An 18,196-nucleotide genomic window follows, 5' to 3' on the forward strand; every position below is an offset into this window, starting at 1 on the left:
AAGTTAAAAACATTCGACACTTCTCAAAGGTAAGTAGTAAAAAAAACTTGAGTTTTGCAATGTTGCAATTATACACGTTTTTGCTACATTCTGAAAACCGTACCATTCTACGCATGTTGCAAATTAAAAGTCCGCCATCTCGCAATTTTAAATTATGTATCCATTATTATGCATATTTTATTTCATGTGCAAAAGAGGTATCTCAATATGTTTTCGGACAGGCGTTTTCGGATACGGTACAGTTTGTCGATTTTAATTTACTTTCGGCGTTCTTATAACATTTTTTTTATAGAATGACAAATACATATGCGGTGTTACGGATGGTCTGGTTGACAATTTTTGTATGGTACTAACCAGAACTTGCACCTAGACGGACTTTAAAAATTGAACAATTTGAAAAGGCAGTTTTTATTTTATGAATAGTACATAAATAAAAGTATTTATCTTTTTGTTTTAATGTGTATGTATGTTACTGTAGCTGATGTCTGGTTTGTTAAGTCACACCCACAACCTTGATTGTATTCTTTGTTGTAAAGCCATGATAATATTTTATAAGAGAATGCCACTGATATTATGCTTGTTTTTAAGTATATATTATAAATCGAATCCAAGAGATATACATTTGATAAAACATAGATAAAATGAGATTCATTGTTTTTTCTTTTTGCCAGTTTCATTTTGCAGAAAAGTCCGCGTCTGTTTTGGCTATTATGTTTTTTAAGGAAAAAATGATGGCTATTATTTTCTGAAGGCGAGTATGAGCACTGATAAGGTTTTGTGATATTCTTAACGTTACTACCAGATTTTCAAAAATAATTCCTTACTCTGAAATTTTATTCATAACGTTACTACTAAGTTTTGGAAAATAATTCTTAACTTTTCTAAATGACCTAAAAATAAATAGTAATGGTTATTTTCATGCAAAAAATCAAAACAAACATACTAGCAACTTAATTTAAATGAGTTCAACAGTGTCTATTCAGTATTATACTATTTTATTTTTCCTTATATACCTTCATATGCCCAAACTGTGCTTAGATTGCATGCCTTCGATGAACTTTTACATATTTCACAATTAAAACGGGTCTCCCCTTCAATCTTTTCAACTATTGGCCACGGGAATTGTCCCTTCCACTCGTTCAATGTTTTTTGTTTAAGTTTGGACCCGTCGTGTCGCGTTTTTTTAGCTTTTCCCACTGTTTCGGCAACTGAACATACAATATCGTATAAGATCTTTTCTATAACGTCTTTCTTAACATTCAACTTCGGCTCACTTTGCGTACAATATGTTAAAAGCGTGTTTTGCACCCTTTGTAGTTTTTTAGGACGCTCTCTGGGCGCCGCCATTGTATTTTGACAGATAGACTGTACACGCCGCTTTTATTGGAAAAAATGCGCTTTGTTAAACAAACCCGATAACCATTTTATATAAGCACCTAAAAGATCTTTAATACGCGAAATGAACTCAATAAAAATCGATACGAACCGATGTAAAAATAATATTCGTAACTTGATTTTGTAGTTCTTTTTGGTACGACAAGATTTTAAAATAAATACGTAACGGACTTGAAAATAATTCGTAATACGAAAATACGACCCTTATCTGGGGCTCTGATTCAAGCCCAAGATCTTAAAACAGACATTTAAAACAAACATTTAATGTCAACAAAAATAAATAAATATATACATATACACAGTAATTTTTCAGCGATTGTTGGTGATCAATGTCGCTGCCACAGACCCCAACCTCTCCAACTTCTACTGGGGAAAGAGAGGAAGGTTAACTATGCCAACTCTTCCAACTTCTAAGCCAGTTTGCATTTGATAAGGCTAAGGAACTTTTAGTGAGTATGTGTTGAGTACTGTTGTTCATGTAATGATAAAATAACATTCCAAATCTTTGAAAATATTCACAGGGGTGTGCTCATTCTTCCTTAAAGCTGATATTAATGTCATATAATATTACAAATAGTTATTTATTTTGCTGGATCTATATACAAATGAAGAGTTGAAGAATTGACAACTGTCAGGGGGGTATATCATTTTCCGTCTCTGAGCAAAAGTGGTTCTTAAATTGCACCCCTGTATTCACCAGGTATTTATATATAACTAGTAAATGTAGGTACGATATGGCTTTCTTTTAATTCATGCCTGCTTTTAGGACAAAGAGAAGGAAGTTCACAAGGCAGCGTTTGGCTCGTCATGGGCTCTTATGGTTCATACACTGGGCCAATTTGCAATGGCTGAGAAAGCATACAACTCTTTGGGCTTCCTTGAGCAGAAATGGTTTGGTAGATCTAAGGATGTAAGCAGTTTCATGTAAAACTCTGACTCAAAGCAATAAGTGATAAATATATATAACATATATATATATATATATATATATATATATATATATATATATATATATATTGAGAAAATAGTAAAATCTAAGGATGCTTTAATGCTTTAACAATGAAAAAGTAATTTATTTAACATATTTTTTTAACTATTTTTATCAACGTGTCCTAGACTTCCCAAAAAAGAACACAGATCTATACTTTCTGGAAAAAAACATTTATCAACTTATTTGTTTGACAACATCTCTTAAATGGATGGCTCTAAATAAAATATGATAAAGATAAGTAACTTTTTTGAAAGATTTTAAGGGGTATCAAATAGATTTAATGAAATAAAATTGGTGTAAGACTCAAATTATTTTACAATAACATCCGTCACTGTGCTGTCTGTTTTCGAGCAAGCATTGTTATGTGCGAAAACAGGGTTTAATACATGCGTGAGGCTGCAAAAGCAATTTTGACCCATTTGGTCAAAAAATGACATTTTGAGATATCATCATTTTCTGGTAAAATTCCTACTATTTTTCATCATACAGCCTTTTTCGTGAACACAGTGTATGAAATTAATAAAGTGCAAAAGTCTAAAATGAGTTTGTTTTTATTGCTCATATACTACTCATTTTAAGCAGTATTCAAGTAACAGTATACACAAGTAAAATAGTTTAAACATGTTTAAATATAAACACATTGTTAAAAGCATAATTTTATTTTTAGTTTAAAATGGTTTCCATGGTAACCGTTATTTGAATGACGTCAGCGCCAAATGGGTCAAAATCGCTTGTGCGGCCACATGTGTGTTAGGTGCACTTTCTGCTTCAATGGAATGTTTATTTGATAGGAAGTATTTTCTAAAGGAAAATGCAGTTAAAGTGTAAAGTGTCGTCCCTGATGTGCTTGTGAATACTGCAGAGGCTAATCTGAGACGACACTTTACGCACATGCGTATCCCAGTTTTCTAAGAGCGTGGCTCATATGTATTCATGTTCGTAGACACTTCGAACAGCATATTTAAAGCTGCTTCAAGACCTCAGAAAAATAGAAGACACTGTCCGGCAGAAGACTCACTTGTCTTTGGGTTGCCAGGACCTACAAAGGAGTTTTAAATTTTGCTATCCCACTTGTGTGGTCAGCTATGTGAATACATAAGAGCGCGGCAGAAGACAATGGACTTGTATCCTTTTTAATTTGTGTATTCTTAAGGAACAAACATGGTGTTGCATGTTTTAAAACGAAAAACAACAACAACACCAACACTACGAATGTATGTGAAAAAAACTTCATCTTTAAATTCTGATGTGTGTAGTGTGTATATAATACTTCCAATTTTGAAATTGAAAAAAGGAATGTCTTGTTAAAAGACATTAAAGCCTCTGACCTTGAAATGAAATACATGTTAATCAATACATATAGATGCAATTTGAAAGTTTGCAAAATTGTCATTAAATCTATAGCCTAGTTAGCAAGTAATTTATTACTTTTCACATGTTACCGCTTTAAAATCGAAAAGAGGATTTCTAAACGTATACATCCATTTCGACAAACGCTATTAATTTTAAGTTTTATAGCGCAAAAAAGACAGATTTCTACCTTGTAATCACCAGATATATTCTAATTAGCATAAATACAATTAAATCCATAGCCTAATAAGCAAGTAATTTATTATTTTCAAACTGTACCGCTTTTAATACTGAAAGTAGGATTTCTATAGGTATACGTCCATTTCGACAAACATGATTATCTTTAAGTTTTAAAGCGCAAAAAAGAGGGATTTCTACCTTGTAACCACCAGATATTTTCTAATTTGCATAGATAAAATATGTTTCTTTTTTATACTTAAATTTACTATGCCAAATAAGTTGTGTTGCTTTAAATATAGAAATCAATATTTAGATGGCTTGCGTTACATTAAATAAAGAGGACCTAGATGATCTTATACACGAAGATGTTAAACAGCAAATAGTATTTTATCAATTGGAGATTTATTCTTTAAACTTCAAATTAGAAATCTTTGATCAGACGCTCCCATTATAAATATACAGTCATGTATTATATGGATACAGACTAAAGCTAATTTGCATTTTCATAGGTAAAACAGATGAAGACGGCATATTCAGTCTCGTGAATGTATTGCTACGAGTAGATTGATTGTTAGAAGTAGAAGATTGAGCTTTCATCAGATGGCATTTTTATGTAAATTAATCGTAACTCCTCACTTGTGTTGTCATCAAGTCAGTACACTATATATTTGTATGACAAGTAATTCTTTGCTGCCAAAAAGGGCAATTTTACAAACAACTGCGCAAGACCCTTGACATTTTGCCAGTTTTGAGCAGATCAGCACTATGGGCACTAACAAGAACATGAACTATGAGGACCTTGTGAATGTTATATCAGAGATTGTGTTGCTGCATAGCAAGAACTTCCATCACCCTTTCCTGGCTGATCTCAAGTCAGGATTCACGTGAGTACTGTACTTTACCATGTACTGCATGAGACCATGTATAATGCTCATTTAAATTACAGTTGTTGATATTAATGATAGCTCATAGATATTATTTTGCAAATAAGTTGTAAAAATAGAGTTGTATCAATATAAAATGCGCACCAACTTTTTAAATTTTGTGGGATTAAAGTTTTGCGTTATACATTTTGAAATTCGGTATAACTGGAAATTCATTAACTCTTCTTTCAAACAAGCTTTTTTGCAGGTGTTTCTAGCTCACCTGAGCACAATGTGCTCATGGTGAGCTTTTGTGATCGTCTTTTGTCTGTCGTGTGAAGTCGGTCGTGCGTTGTGCAGCGTCAACATTTTCCTTGTTAACATACTAGAGGCCACATATATTGTCCAATCTTCATGAAATATGGTAAGTAGATTGGTCTCAATAATATCTTGGATGAGTTCGAAAATGGTTACGTTTGCCTGAAAAATATGGCTGCCAAGGGGCGGGGCATTTTTCCTTATATACATGTAGCTATATATGGCTATAGTAAAACCTTGTTAACACTCTGGAGGTCACATTTATTGTCCAATCTTCATGAAGTTTGGTCAGAAGATTTGTCTCAATAATATCTTGGATGATTACAAAAATGGTTACGTTTGTTTGAAAAAAATGGCTGTCAATGGGCGGGGCATTTTTCCTTATATAGCATTATATGGCTATAGTGAAATCTTGTTAACACTCTAGAGGCCACATTTATTGTCTGATCTTCAAGAAACTTGGTTAGAAGATTTATCTCAATAATATCTTGAACGAGTACAAAAATGATGCTGGTTGGTTAAAAAATATGGCCGCCTTGGGGCGGGGTATTTTTCCTTTTATGGCTATAGTAAAACCTTGTTAATACACTAGAGGCCATATTTATTTTCCGATCTTTATGAAACTTGGTCAGAAGGTTTGTCCCAATGATATCTTGGATGCGTTCGAAAATGGTTTCGCTTGCTCTAAAAACATGGCCACTAGGAGGCGGGGCATTTTTCCTAATATGGCTATATATATTGCTTTAGTAAAACCTTATTAACACTCAAGGGGCCACATTTATTGTCCGATAATCTTGAAACTTGGTCACAAGATTTGTACCAATGATATCTTGGATGAGTTCGAAAATGGTTCTGGTGTGTGGAAAAACATGGCCGCCAAGGACAAGTTAAAAAATGATGCTGGTTGGTTGAAAAATATGGCAGCCTGGGGGCGGGGCATTTTTCCTTATATTAATAGCTATAGTAAAACCTTGTTAACACTCTAGAAGCCATTGTCCGATCATCATGAAACTTTGTCAGAAGATTTGTCCCAATGATATCTTGGACAAGTTCGAAAATGGTTCCAGTTGCTTGAAAAACATGGTGACCAGGGGGATTTTTTTTTCCTTATATGGCTTTATGAATCTTCTTGAAACTTTGTCAGAATATTTATTTAAATGATATCTTGGATGTGTATGAAAATGGTTCTGGTCTGTTCAAAAACATGGCTGCCAAGGTGTTCACTAGTCATGAAAGTTGGTAAGGACATTTTGGTCTAATGTTCTAATGACATCTTGGGCTGCACAGAACAGGTCAGTTCCTTTGAATCTCAGGTGAGCGACTCTGGCCCTTTCAGGACCTCTTGTTACACTGTTCTCATCTACACCTGTTCATTTTTCTTGTAGATTTAATCAAAAAACATATTTAAACACAGTTATTTCACCCTGATTGCATTTAAAGCAAACTTTAAAACTTTAAAATACATTTTGGTATTTGTTTGACAAATGTTGAAAATGCTTCTCTTTACCATGGCCAAGGATACATCCACAAGGCAATTGAAACCTGTTTATGGTTCTAAACCCTTTTCCTTTTAGATACCCACTTTGATTGGTGTGTTGTCCCTTAGAAAATCAAATTAAATTGAGGACATTTCTTACTCGCTTGAAGTTTTAAAGGCTTTATTTCCGACCTTAAGATACTGATGAGCAGCAAACAGCATAAAACATAAACAGTTTGCAAGTAACATGCAGGCTGCTCTAATCTGTGCTGGTTGCATTTAGCCATTGTCTCTGTGCTTTTGAGCGGGAAAGGGTAAAAGTAAAAAAGAATAAAGTGTACAGTTATTTTTGCCATAATTGGTCATATTATCTAAATTAATTTAAAATAAAATTCAATTAACTTAAGAACTACTGTTAAACAGAGTTTTGGAAGATATCTTGATCTAATAACCTATTCATATTAAATTGGGAATAAAAAAACAAAATTGGATGAAAGAAAGATAAACAATAATTCCCTTTTACCCCGGCTGCAGGTACGAGTGTGACACCATTCAACACCTGCTGATGGCCCAGATTCAGATGTCAGAGGGTTGGTTCCTGGCCTCACTGTTACAGTTGCACCAGGCTCACAGCAAGCTTACAAGCTTTGGGTCTGCAGCACAGGCAAGGGAGGTAAGCTGAAGAGTTCTCTCTAGTCAGAGTTGTATTTCTTTTAATAACAGAGGGCCTGTTCCTAGCTTCCCTGTTACAGATGTACAGGGCTTACAGAAAGCACACAAGCTGGGATTCAGCTGCACAGAAAAGGGAGTTTGAAGAGTTTGCTCTGATCGGAGTTAGTTTTTTTTTCTATGTAAGGAGGTCGGTTCTTGGCCTCACCAGCTGGAGGTCAGCTACATATGCAAGGGATGTAAGCTTCTCTCTGGTTGGATGTGTCTTTCTTTGAATCTCCGAGGTATGGTTCCTTGCTCAGCGGCACCAACCCACAGCAAGCTCACCAGCTTAGGGTCAGCCGCATAAGCAAGGGAGGTAAACTGAAGAGTTCTCTCTGGTCAGAGTTGTCTTTCTTTGGTTTTAGAAGGGTCAATTTCTTGCTTCCCTGTTACAACTGCACCAGGCCCACAGCTAGCTCACAAGCTGAGGGTGGGCCGCAAAGTCAAGCGAGATAAGCTTTAGAGGTCTTCGCGGTTGGAGTTGTCTTTCTTTTGATCTCCGTGTGTTGGTTCCTTGCCTCCCTGTTACAGCTGAACAAGGATCATAGCAAGCTCACCAGCTGGGGGTCGGCTGCACAGGCATGGGAGGGAAGCTGAACATTATCTGGTTGTAGTTAACTTTCTTTGGATCACTTTCACTATAAGGATGTTGTGTTGTTGGGGTAGTTGGTTAACTTTCTTTAAAATGGAGTAAACGCAAAACTCATTTACATCTCAGGGCATTGAATTAAGTAATAAACCAAACAGTAGCTTTATCAAGAAGAATAATGAGCCCTCTTAAGTTTTCGACTTGTTTTGCAATTACTGTATATGTGAGGTGTTGTTGTTGTACCTTCCTTTTTTGATTGCATCTTTCCTTACAAGGGAGAGAATCAATGATATTTCAATGGCAGTTGACCTTATGATTTTTTTACGCCATAAGAATCGGTATTATATTCTTTTAGTTAAGCCGGCTAGCTCTGTTGCTAGAGTGCTGGACTTCAAATCCAAGGTTTGTGGATTCAATCCCCATCCTTGCCACATAACTCATGTGGTGATTAATCATTAAATCCGTTGTGGATTCAATCCCCATCCTTGCCACATAACTCATGTGGTGATTAATCATTAAATCCGTTGTGGATTCAATCCCAATCCGTGCCACATAACTCATGTGGTGATTGTTCATTAAATCCTTTGTGAATATACCCCAGCCTTGCCACATAACTCATGCGATGATTGATTATTAAATCGGGGAACACAAATATTTCTAAACTGCACTCGTCCTGCAGGACAAGTGCATTCAAATGTTCACTTGTCCTGCAAACACATGCACTTGTCCTTCAAATAAATGCTGATATGACTAATAAAATTCTTGGTCAGACAGTGAGGGATACAGCACACAAAGGCTACAAAATAGTTTGTCATTCTCCATTTTCGCCCACAAATATTCATCAAACCATGCATTTTGGACAGTTCTCGAACATTTGGTCTTATGGTATACCAACTGCTGTGTTTTCCTTTTTTTCAAATGCTCGCATACTTTCGGTTTTGGACGTTTGAACATCGTCCCCGCCCCCTTTAAAGAACGCTCGTATGTAAGACATTTTTCAGACAAAATTCATACTGCCTCTCTGGTTTAAAACCATACTTAGCAGTTAAATAATTATTTAAAAATCAATACTAACAGTGAATGCAGTCGGATGGTTCCCTGTCAACATGGACGCGCAAAGTTTACACCAAAAAGCAAATATTTACTCGGGGAACAGTCTCACATAACAACGCGCACTTGCTGTATGAAATTTACAATTACAATTTCCGATTCATGCTTGTTCTACTTTCTGAATAGATATGCTTCAAGAAAATGATTTTATTTAATGAAAAAGATTCTTACTGGTAAAAAAATACATATTTTAACATCAGTTTTGTTTCACTCGCCCTGTGGGACGAGAGCTTTAGGGACATTTACTCATCCTTTCAAGATTTGACTCGTCAATACGAGAGGACGAGTTGAATTTTCGTCCCCTGTTAAATCCTTTGTGGATTGAATCCCCAGCCTTGCCACACAACTCATGTGGTGATTGGTCATTAAATCCTTTGTGGATTAAATCCCCAGCCTTGCCACATAACTCATGTGGTGATTGGTCATTAAATCTTTTGTGGATTCAATCCCCAGCCTTGCCACATAACTCATGTGGTGATTGGTCATTAAATCTTTTGTGGATTCGATCCCCAGCCTTGCCACACACTCATGTGGTGATTGGTCATTAAATCTTTTGTTGATTCAATCACCAGCCGTGCCACATAACTCATGTGGTGATTGGTCATTAAATCATTTGTGGATTCAATCCCCAGTCTTGCCACATAACTCATGTGGTGATTGGTCATTAATTCCTTTGTGGATTCAATCACCAGCCTTGCCACATAACTCATGTGGTGATTGGTCATTAAATCCTTTGTGGATTCAATAACTAGCCTTGCCACGTCACTAATGTGGTGTTTGGTCATTAAATCATTTGTGGATTCTATCCCCATCCTTGCCACATAACTCATGTGGTGATTGGTCATTAAATCCTTTCTACAGCTATTCTCCCGCTACCTCTAATTCAAGTACAGCAGTTGTCAATTACTGGCATAAAATGTGATAGTTCTGATAACCAGAAATCTCAGGAAAACTGTGTGTCTGTTAACTGATACCCTTGATATTATTGAAATACTTTTGAAGACAGTGAAAAACTCAACGAAACAAACAAACAAATATGTGTTTTTTGTGCATTATGCTTATGAAAAGATAATCACCACTTTAGGACTTAAATGGTCTCATAAACATTTTTGTTTAATTAGTAGAAAGGCCTTTATGGTACCAAAGTTGCAATATATATAATATTCTACATGTTTTGCACTCAACCTTTCCTCCATTTTGATTGCAGACGACCAAGAGAGGCATGTTTGGGAGCACTTCAAAGACCTGTCCTCCTGGCCCGCCCTCTATTCCTGGTTGCTAAGATACAAGCACCTGCTGGTTGCCAAGGTGACATTGTAGAGTGGAGCATCCCAACCTAGTCTCGTAGCATTTATCTTAAATTTACATGATAAAACTAACTGCTGTAAATACATGAAACAAATATGCATGAGTATGCTGAACTTTAATAATATATAAATTATATTCCTCATTTGTACTTTAAAATAAACACAAACAAAAACCTTAGTGCACAAGTTGTTTTTTATTTAAACAAAGATAACGTAGCAACAACATACTGGTACAAATTCAGACAACATTCATATACGAACTAGTTTTTAAGTTTCGTAATTATTATGTACATGCAGTGTGCATTCACAAAACAGTTAATCGCCATGAAACATATTTACATATATTTCGTATCTTCAACAATAAACAATACATTCATCTACGCTTCATCTTCGTCAACGTCACAGACATTCACACGATTTTTGTTCAGAAACACGATGGCATCCCGATGCAACTTGAGAGTCTGTTTCTCAACTTACTGAGCAGTAAGCCGGTTGAACTAAACACCCTTTCGGATGGCACTGACGTCGCGGGCACCGAGAGTACACGTCGGGCTACCACTGCCACCTTTGGGAATCGTGCCTCGTTCTCTCGCCACCACTGCAGAGGATCCATGCCAACGGACTTCTCGTTTACATAGCACTGAAGCTCATCCTCCAGCGTACTCTCCGGTGAGCCAAAGTCCAGAAAGTCCAACTTTCGTCGTGTTGATGGGGTCTCAATGTCACCGTTGTTTATTTCGAACCTAAGGGGCAAATCGTCCATGCGCGACTCCAACGTATCCTGAGTAATTTTCCGTTGTTTGGACGAGAAGAACGCAAGTTTCTTATAACGCGGGTCCAATAGGGCACCCAATGTAGCCGTTGACCTTGCTGCTTCTTCCGATTCTGGCTGGAATCACGAATCGCTTTTTTCACTCGATGAGCGATGGAACTGTCCGTTGAGAAAGATACAAGGCTCTTGTTGACCAATCCACAAACGATCGGATATATTTCCGACACAGACATGTGACTCTCTGTACTCATGTATGCTGTCGTATCCGCTAACGGCTTAAGAATAGCACACAACTCTTCAATAATGTCCAAATCCGACTCCCTAAAGTTGAGTGCGGCGTCTTGCTTCTTTGTTAAATTTGGATCCATCATGATGTCAGTAAGAACGCGCTGCTGCTCTACCAGGTGTTCCATCATCCGATGTTTCTCGCATTGTCATTCACAAAAGTGTCCACTTTACCGTTCAAGCTAAATTCGGTCAGCAGTCCTTAAGGCGATGAGCAAGGTTCTCCCCAGTGTGACGTTCAGGCATGGCACGCGTGATGAGGACGTTTGACTTGAGGTCCCATGCGTCGGTCATATGGTGTTCAGTGACGGTGATGAAACTCTCGGTAGAGTTGGAGGTCTAGGTATCCGTAGTGATAGACACGGACGGAACGCTTTCTAATTGTGACATCAGCGCCTCACGCTCCACGTCATAGCGTCGCTGGATACGAGACCTCACTGTTTTCCTACAGGGCACTGTGTAGTCGGGGGCTACGATGCTCATTAAGTTTTTGAATCCTTCGCCCTCCACTATACTAAGAGGAACATAATCAGAGACGATCATGTCGGCTATCGCCTGGGTGATTCTCTCGCTCTTGAGTGGCGCAGTGAAGAAAGACGTTACCACAGACTGCTTTTTCGGCGTTTCATCTGCGAAATAGACAAAAAAACAATGATTATACGAAACGCACAATATAATTTTAATTAAAGACAGGCTGTATTTCTCTTTAAGCTGCATAAAACTTATCATTCTCCTTATCAAAGACATAGCGTTATTTATTCTTGTCTTTTGAATGAACATTTATGCACACATAATCTTCCTCACTCCGTCCGTATCCCCTGGTGGTAAAAAATCTCTATGCTAGTGGAAAGTCAATTCGTATATTATATAATATTTATATTTGTTTGTTGATCATCAAAATTTTGAAAAGTGTTTAGCTATATTAAAGTGATACATGATCCGCAAAACAAAATAGTGTCTGTGTGTCGTATGAACGAATCTGCACTAAAACAAGATTTAGATTCACATCGTAAATCGAATCATTTCTGTCGTCAGTTGTCAAAACGTTTAATATGCTGATGCTGCATTAACAAATATAAGTGTATATGAAGTGAAAACACCAAAAAATAAACAACGATTGTGATAAACACCTATAAACTGTAAGATGCCCATAATATCACTTTAAGCAGTCATTATAATAATCATTAAGCTTACCCTTTTTCCCGCAGACGAATGCTTACCATCGAGATGCTTCAGCAAATTTGACGTTGTGGATTTGTACACGAACTCCTGCTTACACAAATTGCACGTTTCCTTCGACTTATCACTTGAGCGCGTAAAATGATTCCAAACACGAGAGGGAGGCATTATGATTTTTTTTAACTTAATGGTTGTTAGAATAGAAATTGTAGACGTATCTTGAAAATATTGCGAGTTTGAATGAACGATCTCGACGGTATATTAATTTATTATTGTTACAAAACAAATGTAATTGGTTGATATTTTAGCAACTACATTCTGATTAGATGAATGTATATACATGTAACACTAAAATTGATTGGTCATTTGAAAGTAACGTTAGTCGGGCTGTCTTAATTGCGAGACACCGAACTGTAAATAACACGTCAATTTTCTTCGACAATAGATTAAACGCGGTGTATAAACACCCGTGCAAACTGCCAGATAAAATCAATAAAGACACTACCCCTCTCATGATACCCTCCAGTATGCCAATTGTCATCTCGTTAATTGATGGAAGCTGTTATGCAAACAAAGACGGATGCACTAAAGAAGTCTGCACTGAAAAAAAAAATTTTTTTTTTTAATTTCTTTGCATAACTTTTTTTATTAAAAAACATAAAAATCGAATATTCGTATATGAATTTTGGATTCGAATATTCGGCCGATTTTCGAATATTCGAATATTCGGTCCCATCCCTACTTTTGATATATAGTTACAAGTACTAGTTTAGGTCAAATAAAAATAAAATGCCTCCTGAAAATTAAGGTATTTTTAGCTCACCTGATTGCTCAAGTGAGCTTTTGTGACCGGTTTTTGTCCGTCTTCCGTCCGTCCGTCGTTCACATTTGGTTTGTAAACACTCTAAAGGCCACATTTCATGTCCGATATTCATGAAACTTGGTCAGTAGATTTGTCCCAATGATATCTCGATCAGATTCGAAACTGGGTCATGCTGGGTCAAAAACTAGGTCACTTGGTCAAAAAAAGAGAAAAAACCATGTAAACACTGTAGAAGTCGCATTTCATGCCCAATCTTCATGTAACTTTGTCAAAATGTTTGCCTTAATGATATGTTGGTCGAGTTCAAAAGTGGTTCCGGTCCGTTGAAAAACATGGCGCCAGTGGGAGGGGCAGTTTTCCGTATATGGCTACATAGAAACCTTGTAAACACTCTAGAAGTCACAATTTTTGCCCAATCATAATGAAAGTTGGTCAAAACATTGGTTTTATTGTTATCTCGGATCAGTTTGAAAATGGTCCAGATCGGTGGAAAAATATGACCGCCAGTGGGCGGGGCATTTTTCTCTATATGTATATAGAGAAAACATGTGAACACTCTAGAAGTCACATTTTTGGCCCAATTTTCATGAAATTTGGCCAGAACATTTGTTTCCTTGATATGAGAGTTGAGTTTGAAAATGGTTCCGGTCATTTGAATAACATGGCTGCCAGGGGGATGGGGCAGTTTTTCTTATTGGCTATATAGAAACCTTGTTAACACTCTAGAAGTCACAATTTTTGGCCCAATCATCATGAAAGTTGGTCAAAACATTGGTTTTATTGATATCTCGGACAAGTTCGAAAATGGTCCAGATCGGTGAAAAACAATGCCGCCAGTGGGCGGGGCATTTTTCTCTCTATATATATAGTGAAAACATGTGAACACTTTAGATGTCACATTTTTGGCCCAATTTTCATGAAATTTGGGCAGAACCTTTGTTTCTTTGATATGAGAGTTGAGTTCGAAAATGGTTCCGGTAAGTTGAATAACATGGCTGTCGGGGGGGGGGGGCAGTTTTCCTAATTTGGCTATAGAGAAATCTTGTAAACATTCTAGAAGTCACAATTTTTGACCAATCATCATGATAGTTGGTCAAAACATTGGTTTTATTGATATCTCGGACGAGTTCGAAAAGAGTCCAGATCGGTGAAAAAACAAGGCCGCCAGTGGGCGGGGCATTTTTCTTTATATGTATATAGTGAAAACATGTGAACACTCCAGAAGTCACATTTTTGGCCCAGTTTTCATGAAATTTGGTCAGAACATTTGTTTCCTTGATATGAGAGTTGAGTTCGAAAATGGTTCCGGTCAAAACAACACTAAGAATGAGAAAATGGGAAGAGGTAACCTCTAAGAGGTGTATTAAACAAGAGCAAAGTTAATCAAACGCTGAAAAGAAACTACTTGTTCCTTAAGTTATTCTTTAATAAAATCTGTGGTAATAAGGAATTATCAGAAATATATATTCATGTTTTCATACTACAAAAGCAGTATGTGTATTTTCGATACGGTGGAGTTAATATGAATGTTTTGCCAATGATGCAATCACAACACAACATGGAAATATAAAATAAGCATTGAACGTATTTATAACACAGGTTTGTGGCCCATAATAGGGCTATAATAGTGTATGTCTATAGTATCATGACCACAAATTAAGACTGGGCTTTCAAGTAAGCCTAAGGTCTAGTATAAGTGTAATATCAGTTTTTTATAAAACAAAAATAAATCATTGTATTGCATTGAACATTATTATTTAAGAATGGTTACAAAATGGCTCATATTTTTTTTTAAGTGGCGAAACAAAAATTAAAATGGCGCAAATGGGTGGCGTAAGAAAATTTTAACCCGGCGAAAGCCCTGCATATCAAACCATCATTTTTTTGTCTAATAGTCAAACAAGTAATATTAACATTACAGTTTTGTTAAATGCAAGAAAATTATCATTGATGTCCATTGCGTTGATATCGAAGTCTTAGTTTTGGTTGCAGCATTGAATAGTGGGTATGGATATGGTGTCAGCCTAGGGCTAGGGACCAGGTCACGACTTTGATCCCCACCCTGTCAGGCTGTGAAAGCTTTTTTAAGATCTCCCCTTGAGAGCATTTCAAATATGAAGTAAGTACTTAAAATGTAATCCAGTTAAAATGAAGTGGTTAATTTTTAAACTGATAAGAGGGGTCTTCTTGGATTATTAAATTCTTGTGCAAAAGCACAATTCATTGCATGACAATTATTAAAACAAACAATTTAAATTAAATAATCTTAAAACTGCTGTTCAATCACATTCTGACACTATTTAAACACACGTTGCAATCCAACTAAAGACACAACACATGTGCCGACGTGGCAAAACATCAAGCCGGCTTAACAAAAATGAATTGAGTACAAATTTAAACAATACCGCGTTGCAAATCTTAGTGCATTCTATACACAATATCTTGATTGTTGCATTTAATTATTAAAAAACTCAAATCAACCATTGTATACACGAAAAAGAAATTAAAAAATCTCAGTGTTAAGTCGATGCTCACCCTTCGCCATTTTGTCCAGGTCACTTCCGTATTACATACGGGCTACAGACGGTTACATTGCACCAGATATGAAGATTACCAAACGGTTACAGTAGATTACCAAACGGTTACAGTTGCAAAAGCAATTCTGGATTTTTTTCCTGTATCTATGTCATTAAGTAACAAAAAACAAGAAATATATTAAAATATTTTCAGTTTGTGTGGTAAAGAAATTCAAATTAAAAGAATAATTTTTATATCGATAAAACCCATTTTCAATGTAAAGAAGAGCGTTTTATTTCAAGGATACTGTAATGTTCAGAGATTTTCGTAATTTTGAACAGATGCTATAGATAACGTTTATTAAGAAAACTAAAATAATTTACTTATGCTAATATCAAGTTGAAAGTTTTATACAAACTTGTCATTTACCGGGATTTGTAGCCGAAATCGTTCGGGGGAAAAAGTAACAACGCAACCATTCGGCCACACGGGCCTTAGAAAAAACTGCACATTTTAAACGCTATGTTAGTAAGACAGATATTTCCAAAATATCATCGAACATCGTTACACATGCTTTCTAATTTGCAAATTGTATACATGATTATCCCTTAAAACCGACCATTTTAAACTCAGAAGTGTAATTTTCTATGTTGTATATGTTTCAGACATTATTTTTAAATAATAACTTTGAGTTTAAAATAATTCAAACACGTCAGTTTAATATTATACAATAGTATTACAATCTGCGCACTACCTATATGCCACTCTGCTTCTCAAACGCCAGCCACCACAATCAGCATGTTACACGAGTTACATGTTAACCCACGTACATGTACTCTAGGCCTGATTCCCTTATCCGCACCATCATGGTTGAGTTGCATTTTTCCCACGCTGACTTTAATGGCCTTTTCCCGATTATCTGGAGGAGGTTGAGTAGAATTTCAAACTTAATTGCGCCTAATGCCGCCATCTCCAACATCGACAGTAAGTTGAGTTGCTTGTCACCTCACACTGCTTCTGATACCCGTATCCAATCTTCGGCAAGAGTTTGAATGCGTGTCCTCCATAAATCAGCATACATGAATTGTAAAAACCGCGGCTAATTGTTGCACCTTTATCTCAATTTCATCGTTGACACAGGTACGTTTGCCTTACGTTTACCCACTGGTACTTCTACCGCTTTTACCACTATCAATAAAAATGTATGGGTGTTAAAATACCCACTTGTAGTATCATAATCATCACCACCACCATCATAATCAACAACATCTGTGTGTTGCTCGCCCCTGACCAATGAAAAGGTTGCATTAAGTTTGTTTTCGTTTGTTTGCCGTTCATTGTTCTGTCTGTGCTCATTCACTGGCTCATGGTTTTCCATCTCTCTATTTTAAACTTATTTCAAATCTCGATTTATGTTCGGCTGTATAAAAAAATAAGAACAACATCTTTGCTGTTTTTGGCTGTTATTTATTTATCAGGATATGTTTGGTTGCATTAAGATAAACGTTTAATGCATATTTGTTATCATTTCTTACATTGCTGAGTATGACGTTTAAGCGTAGCAAAACTCCAGCGGCCACAGGTCCTTTAATGATGTTCATTAGTCTTTGGCCACAGCAAGACAAACAAATTACAAAAACAACCATTGAATGATAAAACCGTCTTCGAATTGCCACATGATATATATTACCTGCATTATCAGATACGAACTGTGTTAGTTATTGCTATTGTTTGTTTTGCCATATGTCCTGTTACATTTTGAAATCATTGTCCTGCTGTTTTAATATCTGTTGTATATCATATATATCATGTAACGTTCTTTCTATATGTTGATGTTAAAAAAGGAGTTTCAGAATATTTTAGAGATTGCCCTCGGGCGGCGCTCTAAAATGACACAGTCCTTGAACATTTACACAGGGATTAACTTTATAGTATCGCAGATGTAATGAAAACAACAATTAAAGGGAGCATAACTAAAGTATTTGAAAATAATAATCTGTTCTACGTGTCGGTTCGTTCCGTACACATAAATTAAAAATAAAATTGTCAGCATTGACCCGATGTTGTAGAATTGAATATATGTGTTTAGGTAAAATAGGGAATCTTAATTATTTTACAGATGTGGACTGTTTCATTAAATTTAATAGGGAATTTACTGTAATTAAAACCCTGCATGCAAACAAAGTTGCAGAGAGGTCATATTGAGTCACTCTGTCCTTCCGTCGGTCTGTGCGCATATAATTATAAATGAGTGGAGCGAACTAGTCTCAATATCTTAAGCGATTGAATGGAGACTTAAAATATGTGCATACAATTATTTGAGCCTTGT

At 36.2% G+C, this 18,196-nt stretch overlaps 2 protein-coding genes across 7 annotated transcripts in view; one reads left to right on the forward strand and one right to left on the reverse strand.

The window, feature by feature from the left end:
- Nucleotides 1-15,969, reverse strand: part of LOC127858494 (dolichyl-diphosphooligosaccharide--protein glycosyltransferase subunit 2-like) — a 227,138-nt gene extending 211,169 nt beyond the window's left edge. The window contains exon 1 of the mRNA XM_052395681.1: nucleotides 15,886-15,969. Coding sequence (XP_052251641.1) covers nucleotides 15,886-15,895 — 10 coding nt within the window. The 5' untranslated portion in view covers nucleotides 15,896-15,969. The remainder of the gene's footprint in view (nucleotides 1-15,885) is intronic.
- The window catches only part of LOC127858496 (KICSTOR subunit 2-like), a 217,081-nt gene that overhangs the window by 145,706 nt on the left and 53,179 nt on the right, over nucleotides 1-18,196 (forward strand). The window contains exons 1-2 of one of the 6 annotated variants that reach the window (XM_052395687.1): nucleotides 1,716-1,844; nucleotides 2,162-2,305. The exons of 3 other annotated variants lie outside the window; for them this stretch is intronic. In XM_052395687.1, the coding sequence (XP_052251647.1) occupies nucleotides 2,213-2,305 (93 nt within the window). In that variant the 5' untranslated portion in view covers nucleotides 1,716-1,844; nucleotides 2,162-2,212. Of the gene's footprint in view, nucleotides 1-1,715; nucleotides 1,845-2,161; nucleotides 2,306-4,662; nucleotides 4,801-18,196 lie in introns of those variants that run through there. 2 more of the 6 variants (XM_052395685.1, XM_052395689.1) reach the window with 2 other exon arrangements.

Source organism: Dreissena polymorpha, chromosome 14 (genome assembly GCF_020536995.1).
Source record: "Dreissena polymorpha isolate Duluth1 chromosome 14, UMN_Dpol_1.0, whole genome shotgun sequence".
NCBI classification, from domain to species: Eukaryota; Metazoa; Mollusca; class Bivalvia; order Myida; family Dreissenidae; genus Dreissena; species Dreissena polymorpha.